Genomic DNA, 23,040 nt, shown 5'->3' with positions numbered 1-23,040 from the left:
CAATGCAGGCCCTTTGACATGCCTGTAGCAGCATTTCAGCAAATCATGTTACATTGCTTATTGTACGTTTCAAACACTTTCAAAGTAAAATGTCCAGTGTGTGAACATGAATCTGGCAATGTTTTATTTTGTTGGTTGCTATAAGTATTGTGGCATTTCAGAAATGTCCAGTGAGTGTCGCTAAAGATTAATGCTCTTATCCCATTTGAAAATAATGTAGCACCTACACTAAACCTAACCGTGATGTGAGATAAAAGCCCATTTGTTAAAGCAACCATGTCATGACTTGGTTGTTCAAGTCTTTGAGCTCTATTATTGTGACTGGTGCTTCACTGGACTCGTACACAAGTGGTTTGCGTTGCGAGTGCAATGCTGTACCAGGTGAGCTACCAAGCAAGTTTACTACTAGAAAAGTCATACAGCTGATTATGTAATGCAAACAAGTTTGTAGTTTACAAACCATGCACTATGGTAAAAGTATTTTGATGTCATAACATAGTATTGTCAAGGGACCGTATGGAATTAAGTAGTTATCAATAATCTGCCCCTCTAGTCATAATTTGTGTTAAAGTGAATGAATGAATTGTTGTTTTACTGCCATTAGTGTTAAAATTCACTGCAACTTCCAGCTGAAATTATGTATAGTTTTGCCTAGGCACATTTTTAATAGAAAAATATTCCTTTTTTTGTTTAAATATTCCTCATTATCACTATCATTATCAGCATGTCTTAGGCTAACCTTTTAAAGGGGTGGTTAAATGCGATTTCACTTTTCTAACTTTAGTTAGTTTGTAATGTTGCTGCTTGAGCATAAACAGTATCTGCAAAGTTACAGCGCTCAAAGTTCAATGCAAATGGAGATATTGTCTTTTAAAGTTATGGCAGTTTGATGCCTACAAAAACGGCCAGTTTGGACTACAACAAGCTTCTTCCCGGATTGGTGACATCATAAACCCTGCAAAACAAGCCCCTGGGAACACACAACAAAGTGGGCTGAAGACAGCTTACAGAATCTATACGAGTTCAATGCTGGATTTGCACAAAGGCTTTTACTGAAAGATGAAGCAGTTCCCACTTTAAAAGCAGAAGCTGCTGTTTATTGGCTTCAAACTGTAAGTATGTTTTATTGTTTTGTCTTTTAAACCTATAGTTCTGATGCTATTTTTGGTTGCATCAAGGACATATACAAAGAGCAAATCGTTTTTGCTTCACTAGCCAGTTAGCTAAATTCTACAAACACCAGCAAACGTCTATGTTCATAGACAAACAGTTGTTCATGCTATAAATTAAACTCTACCTTTACAAAAATGTGACTACTCAGTCATGTATTCGGCTACAGTAAAGCTTTAATCAGGATAAAACTGTATATTGAAAGCTAATAAACATCTAAACACTTTGACACAAGTACTAAATGAAATAGCATTCATAAACGTCCTTTAAAAGCAGCGATTGCAGCTTGACCCTCTTCATATGGGTCTAATTCGGGCTCATTTTGATACAGCAATTTAGACGCTATTATTTACATTTTCACTGAAGCAACAGTGGATGGTAAGGGGCGTGGCGTTTCCGGACGCTTCAGCGAACCACGATACACTGGGCCTGCTAACCAATCTGCCAACCAATCTGAGCACATTGCGTATTTCGGAGGGAGGGGTATCTTAGAAGTAGGAAGTCAAACGAGCCGTTCAAATGACAGTGGATACAGAGGTGTAGAATAAAGGTAAAATATATGAAAAATACGTATTAAGACATGTTAAACTGCACCCCAAAAACACAATCAAGCCTAGAAAAAAACCACTGAACCACCCCTGTAACCTTTTACACCTGTAATAGAAGACAATCTTTTTTGTAATAGCAGGACTGTAACTGTTTAGAAGGTTGTGGTTATGTTGTCTGTGCCATTAATAATTTGCTTAGTGAAGGGCATGGTGGTATGATAGTATATACTCTTCAGAGATTATACTGTTTGTACCATAGTAGATATTCTGTATTTGAGCAGAAATGATTTACATTACACATGAGAAGAAACACGGAAAAGAAAAATTGTAAAAACAGATTAGGATATGCATCAAACAAGTCAAGACGAGGAAGAACTTGTTATTAAGGGCGTAATATAAAGTGGAGATTATTTAATTACAGTTGCCGAGCAACATGCCAATTTGCCATATAATACAGACTATTCATAATTCAAATGTGTGTCACAGGAATGTAAATGAATAATCTTATCTTTTGGATTGTATCCATATATTTTCAAATAAAAAAGTAAATAAAAGAAAATAAATAAATACATTCAATTTGTGAAGTATTTAAAGGTGCCGTAGAACGTGTTTTCAAAAGATGTAGTATAAGTCTAAGGTGTCCCCTGAATGTGTCTGTGAAGTTTCAGCTCAAAATACCCCATAGATTTTTTTTTTTATTCATTTTTTTTTTTAACTGCCTATTTTGGGGCATCATTAAATATGCGCCAATTCAGGCTGCGGCCCCTTTAAATTCTCGTCACTAATCACTAAAAATATCATGGATCATGTCCGTTATTGGTCCATCTGCCATTTTTCGCTATTGTCCTTGCTTGCTTACCTAGTCTGATGATTCAGCTGTGCACATACAGACGTTAATACTGCCTGCCCTTGCGTAGTGCCTTGAACATGAGCTGGCATATGCAAATATTGGGGGCATACATATTAATGATCCCGACTGTTACGTAATAGTCGGTGTTATGTTGAGATTCGCCTGTTCTTTGGAGGTCTTTTAAACAAATGAGATTTATATAAGAAGGAGGAAACAATGATGTTTGAGACTGTATGTCATTTGAGGACTTGCCAGTTATTATTAGATTGCTACTGCTACAGGTTATATACTGTATGTTACACACACATATGTTTAACATGCATACTATTATATGTATGTATTTTTAAAACTCAGCAAAAAAATGTCACTTTTTCAGCATACTGTATTTAAAGATAATTTTGTATAATACATAAGCTTTACAAATCTTTATTCGAAAGGGTTTAAATAATGTGTTTTGTTTTTTTTCACTGCTTGTTTGAAAAAAATGTAAAAAATTAGAATTAGCCTATTGCACATGCACCCATGGAACAGTCCTTTAGACATTAAGGACCTTTTTACACCTGGTATTAAGATGCGTTTTGGTCAATCAGATCACAAGTGGTTGATGCTAAATACAGGTGTAAATGGGGTCTTGTCCACTTTCGACCACTTCCAGAGGTTGTCAAATATGTATTCGACTGGATTGCTTTTGTAGTGTAGATGCTAATGTGGCCGAATGTATTTGAAGAGCAACAAAAAACAGCCTATTCTCTCCAAATGCTGACTTAATGTGTAAACATTATGGCAAGCACACTAGCCAGATGGGATTTAAACTTTGTTAGCTGAAGACCTAAGTTTGGTTGGTACCAAGCACAATGTTCTCTCATCATTCCTGATTTCAACACGCACTCACAGTGTTCGGCGTGGTTTTGCGGCTAGCAGAGCAGAAACTAAAACTGCCCATGCTGAAAAAGCAACATTTACCCAGCCATAGGCACTCCCTTTAAGAAATCAAGACAGAAGTGGTTGAAAGTGGACAAAAGATATGGAATATGATCTAAATGATTTGTGATCTATGATGACTGTCCACACTATGTATCACAACTCTTCAGATCTGATTTGTGTGTCCCGTGGCTCTTTAGTTTTCCGGAATATCTGCGTTGGTTTCCATGGCAATGACGTTGTGTTGGTAGGACTGCGACAAAAATTACATGGAGGTGTATGCAATGTTGTCTTAGAACATGACATTATATGTGTCATATTCTAAGAATATGATATGTGTAGCTGCAGTGCTGGACTACTAATGAAGCAACAATCTATGACATTGCATCCATGATGCAAATCTCCCATTCCACCACATCCCAAAAGTGCTCAATTGGATTGAGATCTGGTGACTGTGGAGGCCATTTGATATAGTGAACTCATTGTCATGTTCAAGAACCCAGTTTGAGATTATTTGAGCTTTGTGACATGGTGCATTATCCTGCTAGAAGTAGCCATCAGAAGATGGTACATTGTGGTTATAAAGTCATGGTCAACAACAATACTCAGGTAGGCTGTGGCATTTAAACAATGCTTAGTTCGTACTAAGGGGCCCAAAGTGTGCCAGGAAAATATCCCCCACACCATTACACCTCCACCAACAGCCTAAACTATTGATATGGATGGATCCATGCTTTCATGTTGTTTATGCCAAATTCTGACCCTACCATCTGAATGTCGCAGCAGATATTGAGGCTATTCAAACTAGGCATTTTTCCAATCTTCTATTTTCCAATTTTGATGAGCCAGTGTGAATTGCAGCCTCAGTTTCCTGTTCGTAGCTGACAGGAGTGGCACCCGGTGTGGTCTTTTGCTTCTGTGGCCCATCTGCTTCAAGGTTCAATGTGTTGTTGCGTTCAGAGATGCTTTTCTGCATACCTCAGTTGTAAGAAGTGGTTATTTGATTTACTGTTGCCTTTCTATCAGCTCGAACCAGTTTGGCCATTCTCGTCTGACCTCTGGCATCAACAAGGCATTTTCACCCACAGAACTTTCGCTCACTGGATATTTTCTCTTTTTCAAACCATTCTCTGTAAACCCAACAGATGGTTGAGCATGAAAATCCCAGTAGATCAGCTGTTTCTGAAATACTCAGACGAGCCCATCTGGCACCAACATCTTTGCCACATTTAAAGTCACTTAAATCACCTTTCTTCCCCATTCTGATGCTCAGTTTGAACTTCAGCAGATCATCTTGACCATGTCTATATGCTAAATCCACCTACTGTAGTTGCTGCCATGCACTGGCTGATGTACCTGTGAGTATAAAAAAATCTCTCCCTTTTAACTGCTTTAATTTTCAACAAATGTCTTAAAACATGTCTACTTTTTTTTTTAAATGTGGGAAATTATACAGTGGAGTGTGACTAGGCAGGGAGGACTGTTAAAGCATCACTACCATTTGCCTTAGTGTTCTTAGTTCTGACTTTATCAGTGAGTGTGTATCAGAAATATGAACTGTATGTCTGTCATCTTGTCTTATTATTGTCAGTCTTTGTCAGACAGTATTTGATGTCTCATGCATGTGTCTATGTGCACCACCTCATGTGTCATTTTGTAAACATGGGTGTGCCTGGGAGTTTGACTGCAAACACATTAACTCACTTAGCACAACATACAGTACAAACACAAATAGAGAGGGAAAGCAAATGTGAGTCTTAGCAGTAGATATGTTTCCACATTTTGCAATGTGGAAGTAAGCAATGTGGAATTTTTTTTTGAATGTGCAAGATTCATTAGCACCAATAGGTAAATAACTAGAAGAATAGAAGTGCCATAAACTGTAAATCTATTTGCACTACAAACCGGTGTGTTTATGATTGAAATGAAATTAAAATAATATGATAACAATTGAAAGTTTGCAACATAAAGCAGTATAATGGTATGTTTTATCATTTTTATGTTTTTAAACAGTATGATTTAGTACAGGTAAAATAACTGGAAGCAAATAACACCAGAAGCCAGACAAGTTACAAATGGCTGTGCCCACTTTTTCGTGAAAAATAAGGTGGATAGTCTTATATTTTCAATCATTCAATCCAATAGGTCCATGAAAAGAACTTCCTGGAATTTTTGCATGACAGTATTCCTTGTCACATGTTCTCTTGTGTATATATAAACTTACTGTACAATAAAGACCTGGAGCTGTATTCACAAAACATTTGATCTTACCATTAAGAGTTTTCCTAAATAGCAGTAAAAGTTCTTAGCTAAGAGTTTTCTCTTAAAACGTATTCACAAAACTGCTGAGACCAACTTTTACTAAGTAACACAAATTAAGATATTTTTGATGAAATCCGAGAGCTCTCTGACTCCTGTTACATGTCATGTCTCTGTCTGCCCTTGTGACCTAGTTTCCCTGTTCTGTTAATTAGTTCATTTGATTCACCTGTGCCTTGTTTATTATCCTGTCACCTAGTTTAGTTCCTTTGTTAGTCCCTTGTATATATATGTATGTTTCTAGTCTTGTGTTGTCCGGTATCGTTTGTATTATGTTGGTGTATGTTCCATTGGATTCCTGTTTCTCCTCAAGTAAAGACTTATATTCATTCTATCTCCTCGTTGTATGCGTTGTATACCAGCAACCGTAACAACTCCTCAGTAGACAGTAATTTAACCACCACTTTCAAGGTCCAGAAAGGTACTAAAGACATTGTTAAAATAGTCAACGTGACTGCAGTGGTTCAACCTTAATGTTATGAAGCAACAAGAATACTTTTTGCACAAAAACGAAGCAAAAATAATGACTTTATTCAACAATATCTTCCCTTCTGTGTCATTCTCTTATGCTGTTTACGTCCAGTGCTTCCAGGTTATACGCCATAATGCTGAGTCATTATTGGCTGGCTCCTGTTTCCGCATCACATGCATGCTTCGTGCTGCTCACTTGAACAGCGTCTGCCAATACTGAGCCGGCATTCTGACGAAGAACCTGGAAGTGCTGGACGTAAACAGCGTAAGAGAATGACACAGATTACGGGTGTGGAACGACATGAGTAATTAATGACAGAATTTTAATTTTTGGGTGAACTAACCCTTTAAGCTAAGAGAAAGGGTGGGGTTGACCTTGTTGCTATATGGATAATGTCAACACGCTTACTAACGATGCACACAGTGATTGGATGATAGGCAAGTGGTTTCTGTCAGTTATTTAATCATATTGTAGAACAAGGTTTGTATTGCATTTTCAAATAAAGATTTTAAAATAAAAATGTTGCCATATTCAGCTAGAGAGGAGGCATATATATATATATATATATATATATATATATATATATATATATATATAATATAGCCATTATATAGCAGCCATTTGCTAAAATCATTTAAGTTCATTTTTTCCCCTCCCGTATTGACAGAAGAACACAGAATTGTTGACATTTTTGCAGATTAAAAAAGAAAAGCTGAAATATCACATGGTCCTAAGTATTCAGACCCTTTGCTGCGACACTCATATATTTAACTCAGGTGCTTTCCATTTCTTCTGATCATCCTTGAGATGGTTCTACACCTTCATTTGAGTCCAGCTGTGTTTGATTATATTGATTGGACTTGATTAGGAAAGCCACACACCTGTCTATATAAGACTTTACAGCTCACAGTGCATGTCAGAGCAAATGAGAATCATGAGGTCAAAGGAACTGCCTGAAGAGCTCAGAGACAGAATTGTGGCAAGGCACAGATCTGGCCAAGGTTACAAAACAATTTCTGCTGCACTTAAGGTTCATGAGAGCACAGTGGCCTCCATAATCCTTAAATGGAAGACGTTTGGGACGACCAGAACCCTTCCTAGAGCTGGCCGTCCGGCCAAACTGAGCTATCGGGGGAGAAGAGTCTTGGTGAGAGAGGTAAAGAAGAACCCAAAGATCACTGGCTGAGCTCCAGAGAAGCAGTCGGTAGATGGGAGAAAGTTGTAGAAAGTCAGCCATCACTGCAGCCCTCCACCAGTCGGGGCTTTATGGCAGAGTGGCCCGACGGAAGCCTCTCCTCAGTGCAACACACATGAAAGCCTGCATGGAGTTTGCTAAAAAACACCTGAAGGACTCCAAGATGGTGAGAAATAAGATTCTCTGGTCTGATGAGACCAAGATAGAACTTTTTGGCCTTAATTCTAAGCGGTATGTGTGGAGAAAACCAGGCACTGCTCATCACCTGTCCAACACAGTCCCAACAGTGAAGCATGGTGGTGTCATGCTGTGGGGGTGTTTTTCAGCTGCAGGGACAGGACGACTGGTTGCAATTGAGGGAAAGATGAATGCAGCCAAGTACAGGGATATCCTGGACGAAAACCTTCTCCAGAGTGCTCAGGACCTCAGACTGGGCAGAATGTTTACCTTCCAACAAGACAATGACCCTAAGCACACAGCTAAAATAACAAAGGAGTGGCTTCACAACAACTCCGTGACTGTTCTTGAATGGCCCAGCCAGAGCCCTTACTTAAACCCAATTGAGCATCTCTAGAGAGACCTAAAAATGTCTGTCCACCAACGTTTACCATCCAACCTGACAGAACTGGAGAGGATCTGCAAGGAGGAATGGCAGAGGATCCCCAAATCCATGGACTTTAACATCAATGACTCGTGACTTCACTTGGACTTGCGCCTTTTGACTCGAGAAGACTTGCTACTTTCCATGAAAACCTGGGAAAAAAAAATGTTCACACGGCCGCGCCGCTCTCAGTGTATCTGCATCTGTGAAAAAAAATGTGCACCACCTGTATGCATGCAGAGAGCATGCGCGCTGCCTGCACGACATCCAATCAATCACTGTAGTCCCACGTTGGTTTGATCCGACAGCAGCAGGTACATTGCAAGACAACCACTGAAGCGCAACAAGCAACAACGTGCCAGTTGGCAAAATGATACCAAAGATAGTTTCGTTTGGCGTAGTTCGTAAATGTGGGAAGAAGGAGGCGGGAACCGGCGAACGTTCAACAAAGGTTTAATACCAAAATAAACAAATACAAAACGAAAGTAATGCCGGCAGACCCTCGCAGACGTCTGCCGGCCACACAAACATAATAAAACATAAAATAAAGTGCAGTGAAGTTGGCCTCGCCCCCACCCAGTGCAAAACGTCGGCAAAATAGGCTCAATCGTTTTTACTTCATTTGAATAATAATATTAACTAATGGGAATATTGTTTAACTTATTTTTGGTTTAATTTGGTTTACTTTAGTTATTTAATTAATTCAATTATTTTGTTTTGCTGTACTTTTCATGCCAACTTGCCATGGCCCCCCTAGCACCCCTATTTTATTGTGAAAATTAAAATTTTCTGTTTTTTTACTGTATTTGAGTAATGTCATTGTATAAAAAGAGGTTTAAATAAATACAAATTGTATAAATTGTATAAATCTTATTTCTGTGGTAAGAGGACTTGAAATGACTCGAAACTAAAATGGTTGGATTTGGACTCGACTTGAGACTTGTTGGCTTTGACTTTTGACTCGACTCGGGACTTGCCTCATCTTTGACTCGACTTGACTCGGGACTCGAAGGCAAAGACTTGAGACTTACTTGTGACTTGCATAACAATGACTTTGTCTCACCTCTGCTGTGTATACATTAATGAGGAAAAAAAATTAACTTAAATGATTTTAGCAAATAGCTGCAATATAACAAAGAGTGAAAAATTTAAGGGGGTATATACTCACCTAGTTACCTTGACAGTTTTCTACACCCCTCCGCCATCCCGACTCCTCGCTCTCGGCTGGTTCCTATTCCCAGGATATGGGGGAGTACTCTGGGTTTGAGCTAAATTCTGAGCTTGTAGCCAAATATGCTTATTTACTCGTTTACTCTAAAGATCGATCACTTTGATATTTTGTAAGTGTGAACTTGTGAAAACAACTGCCACAGGAAATCAGACATTATTCATTTATTTATTCATTTATTTTCAAAGATTTATTTTTGGTGTTTTTGCCTTTTTATTATAATAGGAAAGTGAGTAGACAGGAAGCGAAGTGGAAGAGAGTAAGGAGGGACTGGATCAGGAATGGTCCACAAGCCAGAACTCGAACTTGGGTTCGAGCTGCCCACAAGGCTAAAACCGCTGATGATGATAGGACATTATTTTCGACTTGACCACAGTGTTTTATTCTCCATCATTCAATGCATTTTGCCTGTACATAATTTAACCTTTATGTTATGTCTTCGCAGATTAAAAAAGGCTCACCACCCAAATCTCTATCGCTATTGCCTCATTAGTGTACAGTGTGTTTGGGCAGATTGCTGAGGCGGATTGCCAGCAACAACCATTTTAGGATTGTTTGTGATTTGGTCTTAGTGACTTAGATTTAGGAAGTGCATTGTGAAATACTCTTAGAGCAGGAGTTATAAATTTAGGACTGACAAGCCCATTATTTTTAAGAGTTTTTCCTAAATCGTCAAGTTAGGAGCTAAGTGTACGTGTTTTCCCCCTGTTGATGTCAGTTCCCTTTGGCCCAAGACATGCTGGGATAGACTCCAGCACTCCCTGTGACCCTACAGTGGAAAAGGAATATGGATTGTTTGAATGGATGGATTGTTGGAACTTGATGGACACAAAGCAAAATATAATATGAAAATGAATAACAGTGAACAGTGCAAAAACAGCCTTGTATTATGTAGATTAACGCTAAAACAGTAAAAGTAATAAAACTCATAAAATGGCCTGGATTTTAATTTCTGGATGACCTGCAATCAAAAGCATTGTAAAATTGACTATACATCAGATTTATTATGTTAATGCTGCATATGAAGTTGCTTGCTTATCAACCCTAAAACAAAACTGTGCTAGTATAGTGCCTAATACCCAGAAATGTTGATATTATAAAACTGATTTGTAGGGAGGAATGGTGCAATTCACCCTCAATGTTGTGCAAAAATTTTTGTTACAATTATAGTCCAATTCTTTAGAGCAGTGTTTCCCAACCAGGGGTCCGTGGACCCCTAGTGTTCCTTGACGTAATGCCAGGGGGTCATTATAAAATATCTGAATATGAATATTTGTATATTTTGACATTTGACATGTTCCCATAAAATAAGAAGATAATATATGTATAATATAACTGATGGTATGACTAAATATTGGACAAGTCAACTAACGTAGTACAAACCCGGTTCCAAAAAAGTTTGGACACAATTGTGAATAAAAAAAGGAATAATAAAAGCAATAATTTACAAATCTCATAAACTTATATTTTATTCACAATAGAATATAGATAACATATCAAATGTTGAAAGTGAGAAATTTTGAAATGTCATGCCAAATATTGTCTCATTTTGGATTTCATGAGAGCTACACATTCCAAAATATTTGGGACAGGTAGCAATAAGAGGCCGGAAAAGTTAAATGTACATATAAGGAACAGCTGGAGGACCAATTTGCAACTTATTAGGTCAATTGGCAACATGTTTGGGTATAAAAAGAGCCTCTCAGAGTGGCAGTGTCTCTTAGAAGTCAAGATGGGCAGAGGATCACCAATTCCCCTAATGCTGCGGCGGAAAATAGTGGAGCAATATCAGAAAGGAGTTTCTCAGAGAAAAATTGCAAAGAGTTTGAAGTTATCATCATCTACAGTGCATAATATCATCCAAAGATTTGAACAAACTTGACAAGACTTGACAAAGAGTCAAGGCTGGAAAACCATACGGGATGCCTGTGATCTTTGGGCACTTAGAAGGCACTGCATCACATACAGGAATGCTACTGTAATGGAAATCACAACATGGGCTCAGGAATACTTCCAGAAAACATTGTCGGTGAACACAATCCACCCTGCCATTCGCCGTTGCCGGCTAAAACTCTATAGGTCAAAAAAAAAAAAGCCATATCTAAACATGATCCAGAAGTGCAGACATTTTCTCTGGGCCAAGGCTCATTTAAAATGGACTGTGGCAAAGTGGAAAACTGTTCTGTGGTCAGACGAATCAAAATTTGAAGCTCTTTTTGGAAAACTGGGACGCCATGTCATCCGGACTAAAGAGGACAAGGACCAACCCAAGTTGTTATCAGCGCTCAGTTCAGAAGCTTGCATCTCTGAAGGTATGGGGTTGCATGAGTGCGTGTGGCATGGGCAGCTTACACATCTGGAAAGGCACCATCAATGCTGAAAGGTATATCCAAGTTCTAGAACAACATATGCTCCCATCCAGACATCGTCTCTTTCAGGGAAGACCTTGCATTTTCTAACATGACAGTGCCAGACCACATACTGCATCAATTACAACATCATGGCTGCGTAGAAGAAGGATCCGGGTACTGAAATGGCTAGCCTGCAGTCCAGATCTTTCACTGATAGAAAACATTTAGCGCATCATAAAGAGGAAGATGCAACAAAGAAGACCTAAGACAGTTGAGCCACTAGAAGCCTGTATTAGACAAGAATGGGACAACATTCCTATTCCTAAACTTGAGCAACTTGTCTCCTCAGTCCCCAGACGTTTGCAGACCATTATAAAAAGAAGAGGGGATGCCACACAGTGGTTAACATGGCTTTGTCCCAACTTTTTTGAGATGTGTTGATGCCATGAAATTTAAAATCAACTTCCTTTCCCTTAAAATGATACATTTTCTCAGTTTAAACATTATTGTCATCAATGTTGTATTCTGAATAAAATATTGAAATTTGAAGCTTCCACATCATTGCATTCTTATTTTTATTCACAATTTGTACAGTGTCCCAACTTTTTTGGAATCAGGTTTGTAGTAAATTAGACTTGATTGCATTTGGTCGTCACAAAGACATTAACTGTGTGTTCACACCGCCGGCGGCAAGAGCGTCAAAGTGACGCTAGTCATTCATTTTCAATGAGAGCCAGCGGCGAGCTCCGGCGAGAGCGGCGCGGCGCGTCTTGGACGGTGAGAGCGTCGAGGAGAGTTGAAATCAGGTTAACTTTATGGTAATGAGCTATGACGCGGTTCGGCAGCAAACAATTGGAATGTAGAGGTCCTCGCTTGAGAGGCTTCCGATTGGTTGACGCGACTTGTCATTTATTTTGACCCTCCCGTCGGCGGCGGTTTGAACGAACAGTACAGCGTTGTTGGCAGGGCGGCCAAGGCGACTGTTGACGCTCTCGCTGGCGGCGGTGTGAACGCACGGTAATGATACCAATGAGCCAATATTATTCTGGGGTTATTCTGGACGGTTCTAAATATGACATGGGTCCATTACTCAAAAAAGGTTGAGATTCACTGCTTTAGAGGGTTGAATTGGTAATAAACATCATAACATGCTTCCAATACAGAAGTATCTCAGCTGCTCACAGGGCATGTTGCTTTGTCTTGCTCCTGAATAGATACTTTGTATCCACCAACTTTTGGCAAATGGTGATATCTTTAGTTGGTCATGCTTTATCCCTCCAGTGAATTCATTAATGCGGACAGGGCTTTTAAACATGTGTCACATAATGAATGAATACAATGAATAATGCTTTGTGCCCCTGCATCAGTTTAATCTTCATCACATTACACACATGGCTTTCACCTCTCTGATCTTAATCAGAGTATTGTCTGGAAGTGTGGGCCTCTCATATGATGACTCCTTTTGTTGTCCTTGTATATCATCCTTGTATATTATTGGCCTGCAATTTCAAAGCCTCAAGGACTGCATTTAATAGCGTTATTGTTTGACATCCTCATGTTGACCGCCTCAAGCAAGGGGAAGTCTGAGGACAAGCACTAAGATGTTAGAACTAAATTTTCAACCATAGGCACTGAACCAGTGGGTGCTCAAGCCCCCGAAAACCAAAAGGTATTCTTCATTTATTTTAACCAATCAAAAAATCAATTGAGCTTCTGAAACCTCTCAAATTGGTGGATCCCACATTGTGTCCCGATGGGTCATAATACACAATTCGATCATTATTTAGCACTACAACATAACTTGACACAAAAGCTTGTGCTTTTTGTTTTTTGCACAAAATTAAGAAATGAATAAAATAATTATTCAACAGATTTGAATTTATAGAAATGTAGTAGTGTGTTATGTGTATGCTAGGTTAAAGAGATGTCTTTTTAATCTAGATTTAAACTGATAAGAGTGTATGCATCAAGAACAACACTAAGAAGACTGTTCCAAAGTTTGGGTACTAAATAGGAAAAGAATCTACCGCCCGCAATCGATTTTGATATGTATTATCAACTGGCCAGATATGTATTATCAACTGCAAAAGACGTGATGGACTATAATGCGTTAAGAGCTTGCTCAAGTACTGAGGACCATTTAGAGCTTTGTAAGTAATTAGCAAGATTTTAAAATGTATGATACGTTTAATAAGGAGTCAGTGCAGTGTTGACAGAACCGGGCTAACATGGTCATACTTCCTGGTTCTAGTAATAACTCTAGCTACTGCATTTTGGATCAGCTGGAGTTTGTTTATTAAGCCTGCAGGGTAACTACCCAGTAGAGCATTACATTAATCTAGCCTTGATGTCATGAATGCATGAACTAACTTTTCTGAAACTTGAAACTTGTTTTGCGTCATCACAATGTCCTATTGTCTTTGTGTGCCAAGCTGCTTTGTTAAGTTTAGACATATTTTTCAGCAGCTATAGGTTAACTCGTAAAAATGGGCATTAGCTTACAACTCTGCAATGCTTCAGCGAATCAAAACTCGTTTGATAACTTTTTGCCAGCACTGTCCCTAGCTGCTCAAAAGTACTGATTTTTTTATATTTAAAACAATATTGAAACAAGCATTTTTAAGTTACAAATCACTGAAATATTGAGAAATAGCTGATTCCAATCTCAGTTGGAGGCATAGTCAGTTGTTGAAGTTCTTTCCAATATATGTACATACGCTATAAAAAAGGACTCTTTGAAATGGTTTTGCTCAATGTGGATAAAGAACAATACAGAGGAGCAGAGAGAGAAAAAATTATGTCTGATGAGAGAGAGGAATAGTTGAAAGAGGAGAGTAGTTGGATAAGGACAAGGCAGAAGAAGAGGTAGGGGAGATGAGTAAGAATGTGTGCTGGACTGTGCATCTTTATATGTTTTCCTTTACACATGTGGAACCAAAGGCCTTGTATGTTGGATTTTTAGTTGATCACTGGCAGCAATTTCATGTTGATAATAAAGCTTTTATTACAGTGATTCCAGTACCGCCAATCTGTATACACAGAATGCACGGTCTGCATAGGTTGGCAACTACCAATGGGAAACCATTGACACCCCACCCATACAGTGGCAATTGAAGTTGTAATTAGAGAACCCATTTGACCAGTGGCGGCCCTGAGCAATTCTGTTGCTAACTATTTGTTTCTTCTACTGTACATTGAATAAAGTATTCATTTACTATTAGATAATAATGTTGCCAAGAATGCACACATTCAACACTCAACCAAACATTTAGAATGGTTTACAGTAAAAGGAAACTTATGTTATATATGTTCCTGTTGGATAGAAAACTACTGCTAGTATTTTGACAATGATTAGATATTGAATTGGGTTTGCTGTGTTTTGATAGTCAGTGATGTAGAAAAAGTTTTTTTTTTTTTTTTTTGCATTTTGAAATGTAGACTTGGCATTTAATGAACATAATGTGGTTTTGAGCAGAAAATTAACTATTTGGCTAATTGTGTGATGTAGATGTGTTTCTGTGTTAAGAGTTAAAGAGTTAAAAGTATTTTAAGTATTGGTAAACGTTAACAATAAAAAAAATAAAAAATAAAAAACTGTAAGGGGCCAAGCACAAGAAAGGCATGTCGAGGCTTTCAAGCATGGCTGGGAGCATCAGACCAACTGCAACAATGAGTGATTAAAGACATTTTTAGATAATTTTAGTCAAAACTGTTGAAAAACAACAAATACAATCACTAGTAGTATGATTTAATTATTTATTGCTTTTGACCATTAGGTTTGTTACCAAATTGATGTGGTGTGGTCAGTATGATGTGACGATGATGTGCATTAAAGTGTGGTGTCAATATGCCAAAGCTTTGCAGAGTTACAACCTTAGAATCAGCTTGGCACCATGTCATTAATTTCATTGATGCATTATTCGAAAGCAGTTTTGTCTATCAAAAAGCTTTTAATAACTTTGCATTTTTATATTGTGATATCTCAATATAACAATGTATCGTTACACCCCTAGAAAATTCAAAATGGTGCAGAAAAAAACACAGCAAAGTTGTCTGTAATTCTTCCATTTTAAATTGTGTAATGTGTGACCCCCTGTCGTCATTCCAACGTGTAATGTGCCCAAGACAGCAACTAAATGGTACCACAGAAAGTTTTAGACAACCCCCCCCCCCCCCCCCCCCCCCATGTAGTCCTTACAAAAATGCAACATGCTCAGCACCAAAAAAAGAGAGAGAGTTGAAACTGTGTCGAAACTTCACTTGCCCCAGTGTGCATTATCATCATGCCTTTTTTTTTTTTTGGAAAGTTTACTAACTATCTTCACAGAACGTGCATGTAAAATAATGTGAAATGGCTCTGTCATCAGTGTGACATTAAATCATGCATACCTTGCATTTCCAGACTGCACCACTGGCTGTTGTATACAACATGCAAACAATTAGCTTTTTCATATTTCCTCTTCTCTCTTTCTCTCTTTTTGCAGTTTTGTCCTCACATCCATGGTGGTCAACCTAGCTGATGGAAAGGAACGCTGTCAAACAGCTCAGCATGGTCTCCAGGCTGCCCAAGTTTGCTTCCCAACCCTCAGGCACCACCATGACCCCCCTTCCCCAAGGATCTGCCCTACCGGTTTCCTCCTTAGAGTCTAAAGGTGGACCTATAGGCAGGCACAGTAGTTTGACACGTGTGCAATCTCTAAATTGGAGAAAGGGTGAAGAGGATAGTGGAAATAAAGTTCAACAGTCTGGCAGATTGGATGAGGAGAGTAGTGTACCTATAGATTCACAGATGGTGACTAAAAAGCCTTCCCCTGCAGCTGCAGTTAAATGTAAGAGTACAATCCCCACTGCACAAAGTAGCTGTCCCAGGAGTATACCCCAGCCTAGCAAAACCATTTCCCGCATGACTACTCCCAAACGCCTCTCCACAGGAAATCCCCTCAATGGTATAGCTACTCTGAATGGAGTGAGTGGTGGTAATGGGCATTATGGCTCCTCAGGGCCTGGTCTTGGTCATGTATCCCAACAAAGAACCCTGCAGAGCAAACTGTCCCTGTCCAACGACAGTGCAAAGTCTGCCTCTAAAGAGAGCATAGTGCGCTCTCAGAGTTTCACCCACTTCAAGAGTGCAGCTTGCCTCACCAACCCACCTATGACCCGTTCCTTCTCCTTTAACAAAGCTACAGAGCTTGCTCAAGAACTCCCCAAACCTTTAGCACAATCTCCAGTGGCTAGATCACCCCTCATTCAGCCAAATCCAGTATTATCCGAGGGGAAAGTAGGTAAATATGGGATTGCAAAGCCCTCTGTAACTTCTAGTGGTCATCTTTTGCCAACAACCACAATAAAGAAATCCCTTTTACCCAGCTTTTCAGTTAAGAAACCCTCTGTGCTCAGTTATAGACTTACACGTCCAACTCTCACCAAACATCTCCGTCCTGTTGTCCCCGGAACTGTCCAAAAAGAAGCAGAATTAAGTAAAAATATCCAAGACCCTACACTGATGGCAGAAACCAGTTCAGAACCAGCCAGCAACAATGAAAGTATTGAAACTACCCCAAGTGACACTTCATTTGAAGTAAAGGAAGTTGAAGACATTCTGGGCCCCTCCATGGAGGTCTTGGAAGATATGTCGCTATCATCATCCTCCTCTGTGGAGAATAATGATACTAGTGAAGAGTATATGGATGACTTTGATAATCTTGGAAATGGAGGTGAGACCCTGTTTCTGCCTGTCTTCAATGAGGGGTTTGACCACTTAGGACTATGTACTGATGACAGCACTCTAATCTCCAAGTGCAATGAGGAATCATCGGTGACCAACCTGCACACCTTCTTATCCGAAACTGTTGACTGGGCAGGGATGGGACTTGCAGGTATGAATGACAATTTATCTACTTCTATTACTACTAATCGAAAATGTCTGCATTTTGACTGTTCAAACCCTAGCTACCTTCAAAGTGTAATTCACGACCCATGCACTCAGCATTGGTGCCCTAGTTTGTAAGAATGTTCCTAAATGCATTTCTTGAAAAATAATAACATTTTTTGTTTTCTAAAGAATGAAATGACAGCCTTATTTGGTGTTATCTAATTGGTTTGGCAGATCTTGCTGAAGACTCACTGATTAACTAAATGAAAAACACCTCAAAAGCCTTCTTTTTGCACTGCCTTCAGATTACTGTTATACTCATAATAAGAGTTAACTTATTGATAAATAATTATTTGAGATAAGACATAAATATTTGAGCTATGACTGGCTTGAGGGGAGTCCAGCCCCCGCTAGTCAAAGATTGTATATATATCTTAAAGGGACTTTGGTATACTTCACCCAAAATGAAAATTACTGTAAGAAAAAAATTCAAGTTTACATAGTTTTAGTGTCTGTACACCATTAAACTACTATATATAGTGTTGAATATAATGTATAATAATACAATGGGGGGCATTTGTGGGTCCTGATAATACCAAATGTCTTATGTTACCAGTAAAAAGTGCCCTACACTACTTTAAATACATCTAGTCAGTGACAGATTGCAAGCATATTTGTCTAAAATAATTCTGTATTTTCAGCTTCAGAATCATGAATATTTTTATTCTGGTGTCACCATTGTCCTGTGCATTGGGTTAGCAGCACCAAGTCCAAGCCTATTCATTTCCACCTCCAATGTAATACCAAATTTAGCATTTTTAACAGCACATTTTTTGTTAACCTTTTACCATATGTCTTGAAATATCGGGATAATATCGTATCATGAGTTAAGTTTCGTGATATGTATCAAATCGTGACATAGGGGTATCGTTACACCCCTTGGAGCTAGTGTTGTAATTCTTAATATTTGAAACAACACAATAAATGAAGTCAACATCTTACCTTTGGTGATTTAAGACCAGTTAGAGGTTATCCTAACTTTAAGAGGTTATTTACGATGAAATTTTAGAGTTTTTAAATTAGCAGTTAATAAGAATTTGATTCTCCATAATGTTTTGTAAATCCGGCCCCTCATCACTCTGTTAGGTTTAGTAATGACAGGTTGATATTACATTATCCCTTAGCCACAAGCCAGTGTGATTTAAATTAAAAAGGTGTTAAAAGGTGAAGTATGCCATTTTCATTGTAAAAAAAAAAAAAAAAAAAAAAATCTCCGTGTATACTATACATAGCCTACATTAACTGTTTTTTTCGGTACTTCTCAGCATTGTGTGTAATATTGTATGCATAGTGTATACACTTGTGGCAAGGCTGATTTGATTCTACCTTAGATTTTGGCCCAAACAATATACCTCATAAGGCAACATAATGATGTTGTAACAGCTTTTGGAACAGTAATCCATCTTGAATGTGCCTTAAAATTCTGTCTGTTTAGCTTTTGAAAAAGGTTTTCTATATTTAAACAATATGAGCAGAGCCATACTTTCACTAAGATTGCTTTAAAATATATTTCTCTGTCACTTTCTTACCCAGTTTATTGTCTTTCAGCTGGTAAAGATGACTTTGTGCATGAGACGTCTCCAACGGACGATTTTCCTCATGGCTCGTCTCTGGACCTGTCGCCCTCAGACAGCTCTGGAGGGACTTACATGTGGGATGAAGAGGGGATGGAGGCACTGGGAGGCTCTGGACACCCTTGTGGAAGCTTTGGCTCTGATCTCAACAGCATGGTGAGTCCAAAGCCTTATGAAATGATCCACCTAAGCAACTTGGAGAGAAGAGAGAAATTACACATGAACACATAGCACTTTTTCATGAATGTTTTCACAATTAGTGGATTCCTGAGTCATTATTTTATATAGATTTTTTTTCTTATGTATTTTTATTTTAGTAGTGGTTCTCTAACTTCCTTAAGCAGACTGGCCTTGTGGTATTTGGCCCTGCGGTGGAGAATTACTCCTCTAGGCAACTCTGCAATCTTATTTCCAAGCTCCTAAAATACACTGTCAAAGCTTTCCTGAATCAGTGTGCTTTATGATTGACATTTAAAATCTCAACTGATGAGCACAGTTGATTTCATCTGTCTCAAAAAGGAAGGACTGTCTCGTGTTCATAGCCCAGAGACTGACTAGATAAGTCTGTCAGCTTGAGTTATTGAAGATGTGTCTCTGATTATACATCATAATACTAAGAGTACTCCAAATTGGCTCCTGCTGATAGTCATTTGTCTTTCTTCTGGAAGCAGCTGATCAGATTGTCAGCTTCATCACAGTTTGTAAATAGTGAGGTGAAATCAGTCAAATGAGAGGATGACTCGGCATTTATGCTTAAAGCGGGAGCCTTTATCCTTCTTTGCATCTATGATAGCTTGTTAAATGCCTGTCCTTATTATATTTATCTTTATGTGTTTAACAAATCACTCAATTGGTGTAACTGCGTCTCTGTTTAGTAATTATTTAGCAAAATATTTCATTTTAAATATGGCACATATTAGATAAACAACAGATTCATTGTGCTTGGCCCAGGCGCAGCCGATGCAAGGCGACAAATCTGCTTTTGTCGTCACAATTCTTTGATGTCGGCTTAATGTGTCACGGCCTTTAGAAAGCCAACAAGGTATACAGTGCATTCAGAAAGTATTCAGACCCCTTCATTTTTCACATTTTGTGATATTGCAGCCTTATTCTTTAAATTGTATTTTAAACATCACATTGACAAATGAGTATTGAGAATTTAGATCCTTTGCTATGACCCTCAGATGCATCCCATTTCTCAGGAAGATCTTTGATCTAATTCTACTTTTTGATCGAAGTCCACCTCTGCCAACCTGTCTATTTAAGGTCTAACAGCTGAAAATGCATATCAGATCAAGCCATGAGTTCAAAGGAACTGAGATACAGGGGCTCACAAACAGGATTGTTTTGAGGCACAGATCTGGAATGATGTTCGAAACAACCAAGACTCAGAGAGCTGGTGGTCCAGCCAAAGTGAGCAATCAGTGGAGAAGCACCTTTTGTAAGAGAGATTACCAAGAACCTGAAATAATGTTTGGAGATGGGAGAAACTTACATAAGGACAACCATTACTTGAATGCTCCACCAATCCGAGATTTAAAGCAGAGTGGCCAGACGAAAGCCTCTCCTCACTGAAGACGCATTAAAGCCCACTCGGAATTTGCAAAAACACACCTAAAAGATCTTAGTCTGTGAGAAACAAGATTCTCTGGTCTAATGAACCTCAATACTGTTTCTGTAGGAAACCAGCTAAACAAAGCAGCTTCAGTAGTGCTGTGCAGCCTCTTTAGTAGCCTACCTTCAAGGACCACATGGGGGCAGCAGAAACTCACAAACATTCAAAGATGGTGAAAGAAGTAGTGTCAGAATTTTCATTTTTGCTTGAACTATTTTCTCCTGACAATACAGCCAATGTGCATTGCGTTTTACAGATTAATGTGATGTCACCTATTTCAGTTTGTGTCATTGAGGTCTAGTTTCATTTATGTATTCACCCATACTTGTTTTGGTTTATTTAAAGTGCTTCACCACTCTGCTATGTAATTTCATCAGTTGTGTGATAAAATATAGGCAAAAACATGACAGTTCTATGTGGTGGCCATTGTGAAGCTGTGAATTAGGATGACAATTCAGAGGAGTTGTACTGTAAGTAGCTGACAGTATCCACCTTTCTCATGTGTGGCTGATATAGATGGCCTCTTTTATACCTTTTAGAATGTATATAATTGATTAAAAAAAAAAAAGATTTTTTTATATTATTGCCACATACGGCACCTTTGTTTGACTAAATGGTCTACTTAAATTGGAAGACAGTCAAACTGATTGACCACAGTTCCTTTTGTTTTTATTTGTCATTCTTTTTCTTAAATACATACTGTATATATTATAGCAATAATATATACCAATGCAGCCTCCCAATGGCTGTAAAGAAAATAATGGAAAAATAGTGGAAAATGTGTGTAGACTTTGTAATCAATTTCTGCCCATCCTAAAGTACCATACACGTTTTTAACAAACCTAACTTGCCAAAAAAAAAAAAAAAAAAAGCTGATAGTTCTGCTTGTGGAAATCTACTTTATAAATCAATATGTCCCAAGATGCTGTGTTTACAGTGAATTTTAAACAGCTAAGGGCTGTTGCTGGGTATCCACAATATATCCTAGATATCCACAGGCAGAACTGTCAATTCTGCTTTGTTTTGTAAGTTAGGTCTGGGCGAGGAAGTCATTAACACAGCAACAAAAATGTAATAATTATTGATAACAATATAAAATTCTTCCAGCAAGCAATGTTGTTCTTTAGCAATGTTTAACAGAATAGTTGGAGCTACACATAGATTAATGTTGTAATGAGATCACGGGTGTGTTTTATATTTTACAATGGCTGCCTTCGAACACGGCTCGGCCAATCATAATCAAGGACTGTAACGATCTGTTTTATAAATGCTATTAAGCACCTCAAACAAAATCTTTCAAATATATAGCATGTGTAACCTGATATCTTGTAAACACAACTTTGATTCCAGACATTCCAGATTTTGTATTTTTTTATCCTTTCCAGCCTGGTGGCAGTTTTGGCCTTAGTCTTTTCATGGGTGCTCTGTTGCCTCTTCAGCTTGTGGCATTTTTTCCTTTAAATACTATTCTTTAACTTATTCTTTAAAGGGGACCTATTATGCAAAATTCACTTTTCTATGGTGTTTGAACACAGATGTGTGTCCAGTGTGTGTAAACAACCAGCCTATAATGGTAAAAGTCCACCCAATACTTTTTTTATAATCCTCATTTATCATTTTCAATCTCTCAGAACAGCTGTTTGATATTTCCCTCTACTCCTACGTAAGAGTAGGGAAACCCTGCCCATGACTACTGACAATCTGCCCTGTTAGCATAGACACACCCCTGAGCTAGACACACAGAGTCCGCCATTTCTGTGTACTCGCTGTATCAGCTAGAGATATACAATGTCTGTGCCAAAAAACATTACAAATGTTCTGTTGTTGGATGTACCAACGAAGCTTCATAGTCTCCCGCCATCTGAGTCACTGAGGACACCTTTACTGGTTGAAGTTATTACTCAAGGATGGATCAGTACAAACTGTACGTGATCCTCTCTGGAGCGATACTGGTCATGGCTGAGAGAGAGAGATAATGGGTACTTTATTACAGTCCATCGGAGTTGTTTTACAGATATAAAGTTTACCAGTCTATTCTGCTCTTATGGTGATTTTCTAGAGTGATAACATACACGTCATCTTTTGTGTTAACATGTGTTCATGTTTCGCATGTAAAAAAACACAGTATTTTTCACATAATTTACTTATCTGTATACCGCTGTTTCCCGCTGTATACCGTTGATGACTTCCTTGTTCTATGAAGTCCCTCCTTCAGAAATATGTAACGAGTTCTGATTGTGCCAGCGGTTCCTGTGTTGTGATTC

General features: G+C 38.5%; 1 protein-coding gene across 4 annotated transcripts in view; it reads left to right on the top strand.

The window, feature by feature from the left end:
- Positions 1–23,040, top strand: part of ccser2b (coiled-coil serine-rich protein 2b) — an 88,711-nt gene that overhangs the window by 6,033 nt on the left and 59,638 nt on the right. For 3 of the 4 annotated variants that reach the window (XM_067369372.1, XM_067369374.1, XM_067369375.1), the window contains exons 2-3: positions 16,140–17,531; positions 19,136–19,317. In XM_067369372.1, coding sequence (XP_067225473.1) covers positions 16,175–17,531; positions 19,136–19,317 — 1,539 coding nt within the window. In that variant the 5' untranslated portion in view covers positions 16,140–16,174. Of the gene's footprint in view, positions 1–4,774; positions 4,848–16,139; positions 17,532–19,135; positions 19,318–23,040 lie in introns of all 4 variants that reach the window. The other variant, XM_067369373.1, reaches the window with a different exon arrangement.

The sequence above is a fragment of the Chanodichthys erythropterus genome, chromosome 19 (genome assembly GCF_024489055.1).
Source record: "Chanodichthys erythropterus isolate Z2021 chromosome 19, ASM2448905v1, whole genome shotgun sequence".
NCBI lineage: Eukaryota > Metazoa > Chordata > Actinopteri > Cypriniformes > Xenocyprididae > Chanodichthys > Chanodichthys erythropterus.
Note: the sequence above shows the minus strand (reverse complement) of the source record. Positions and strands in the feature narration are given on the sequence as shown.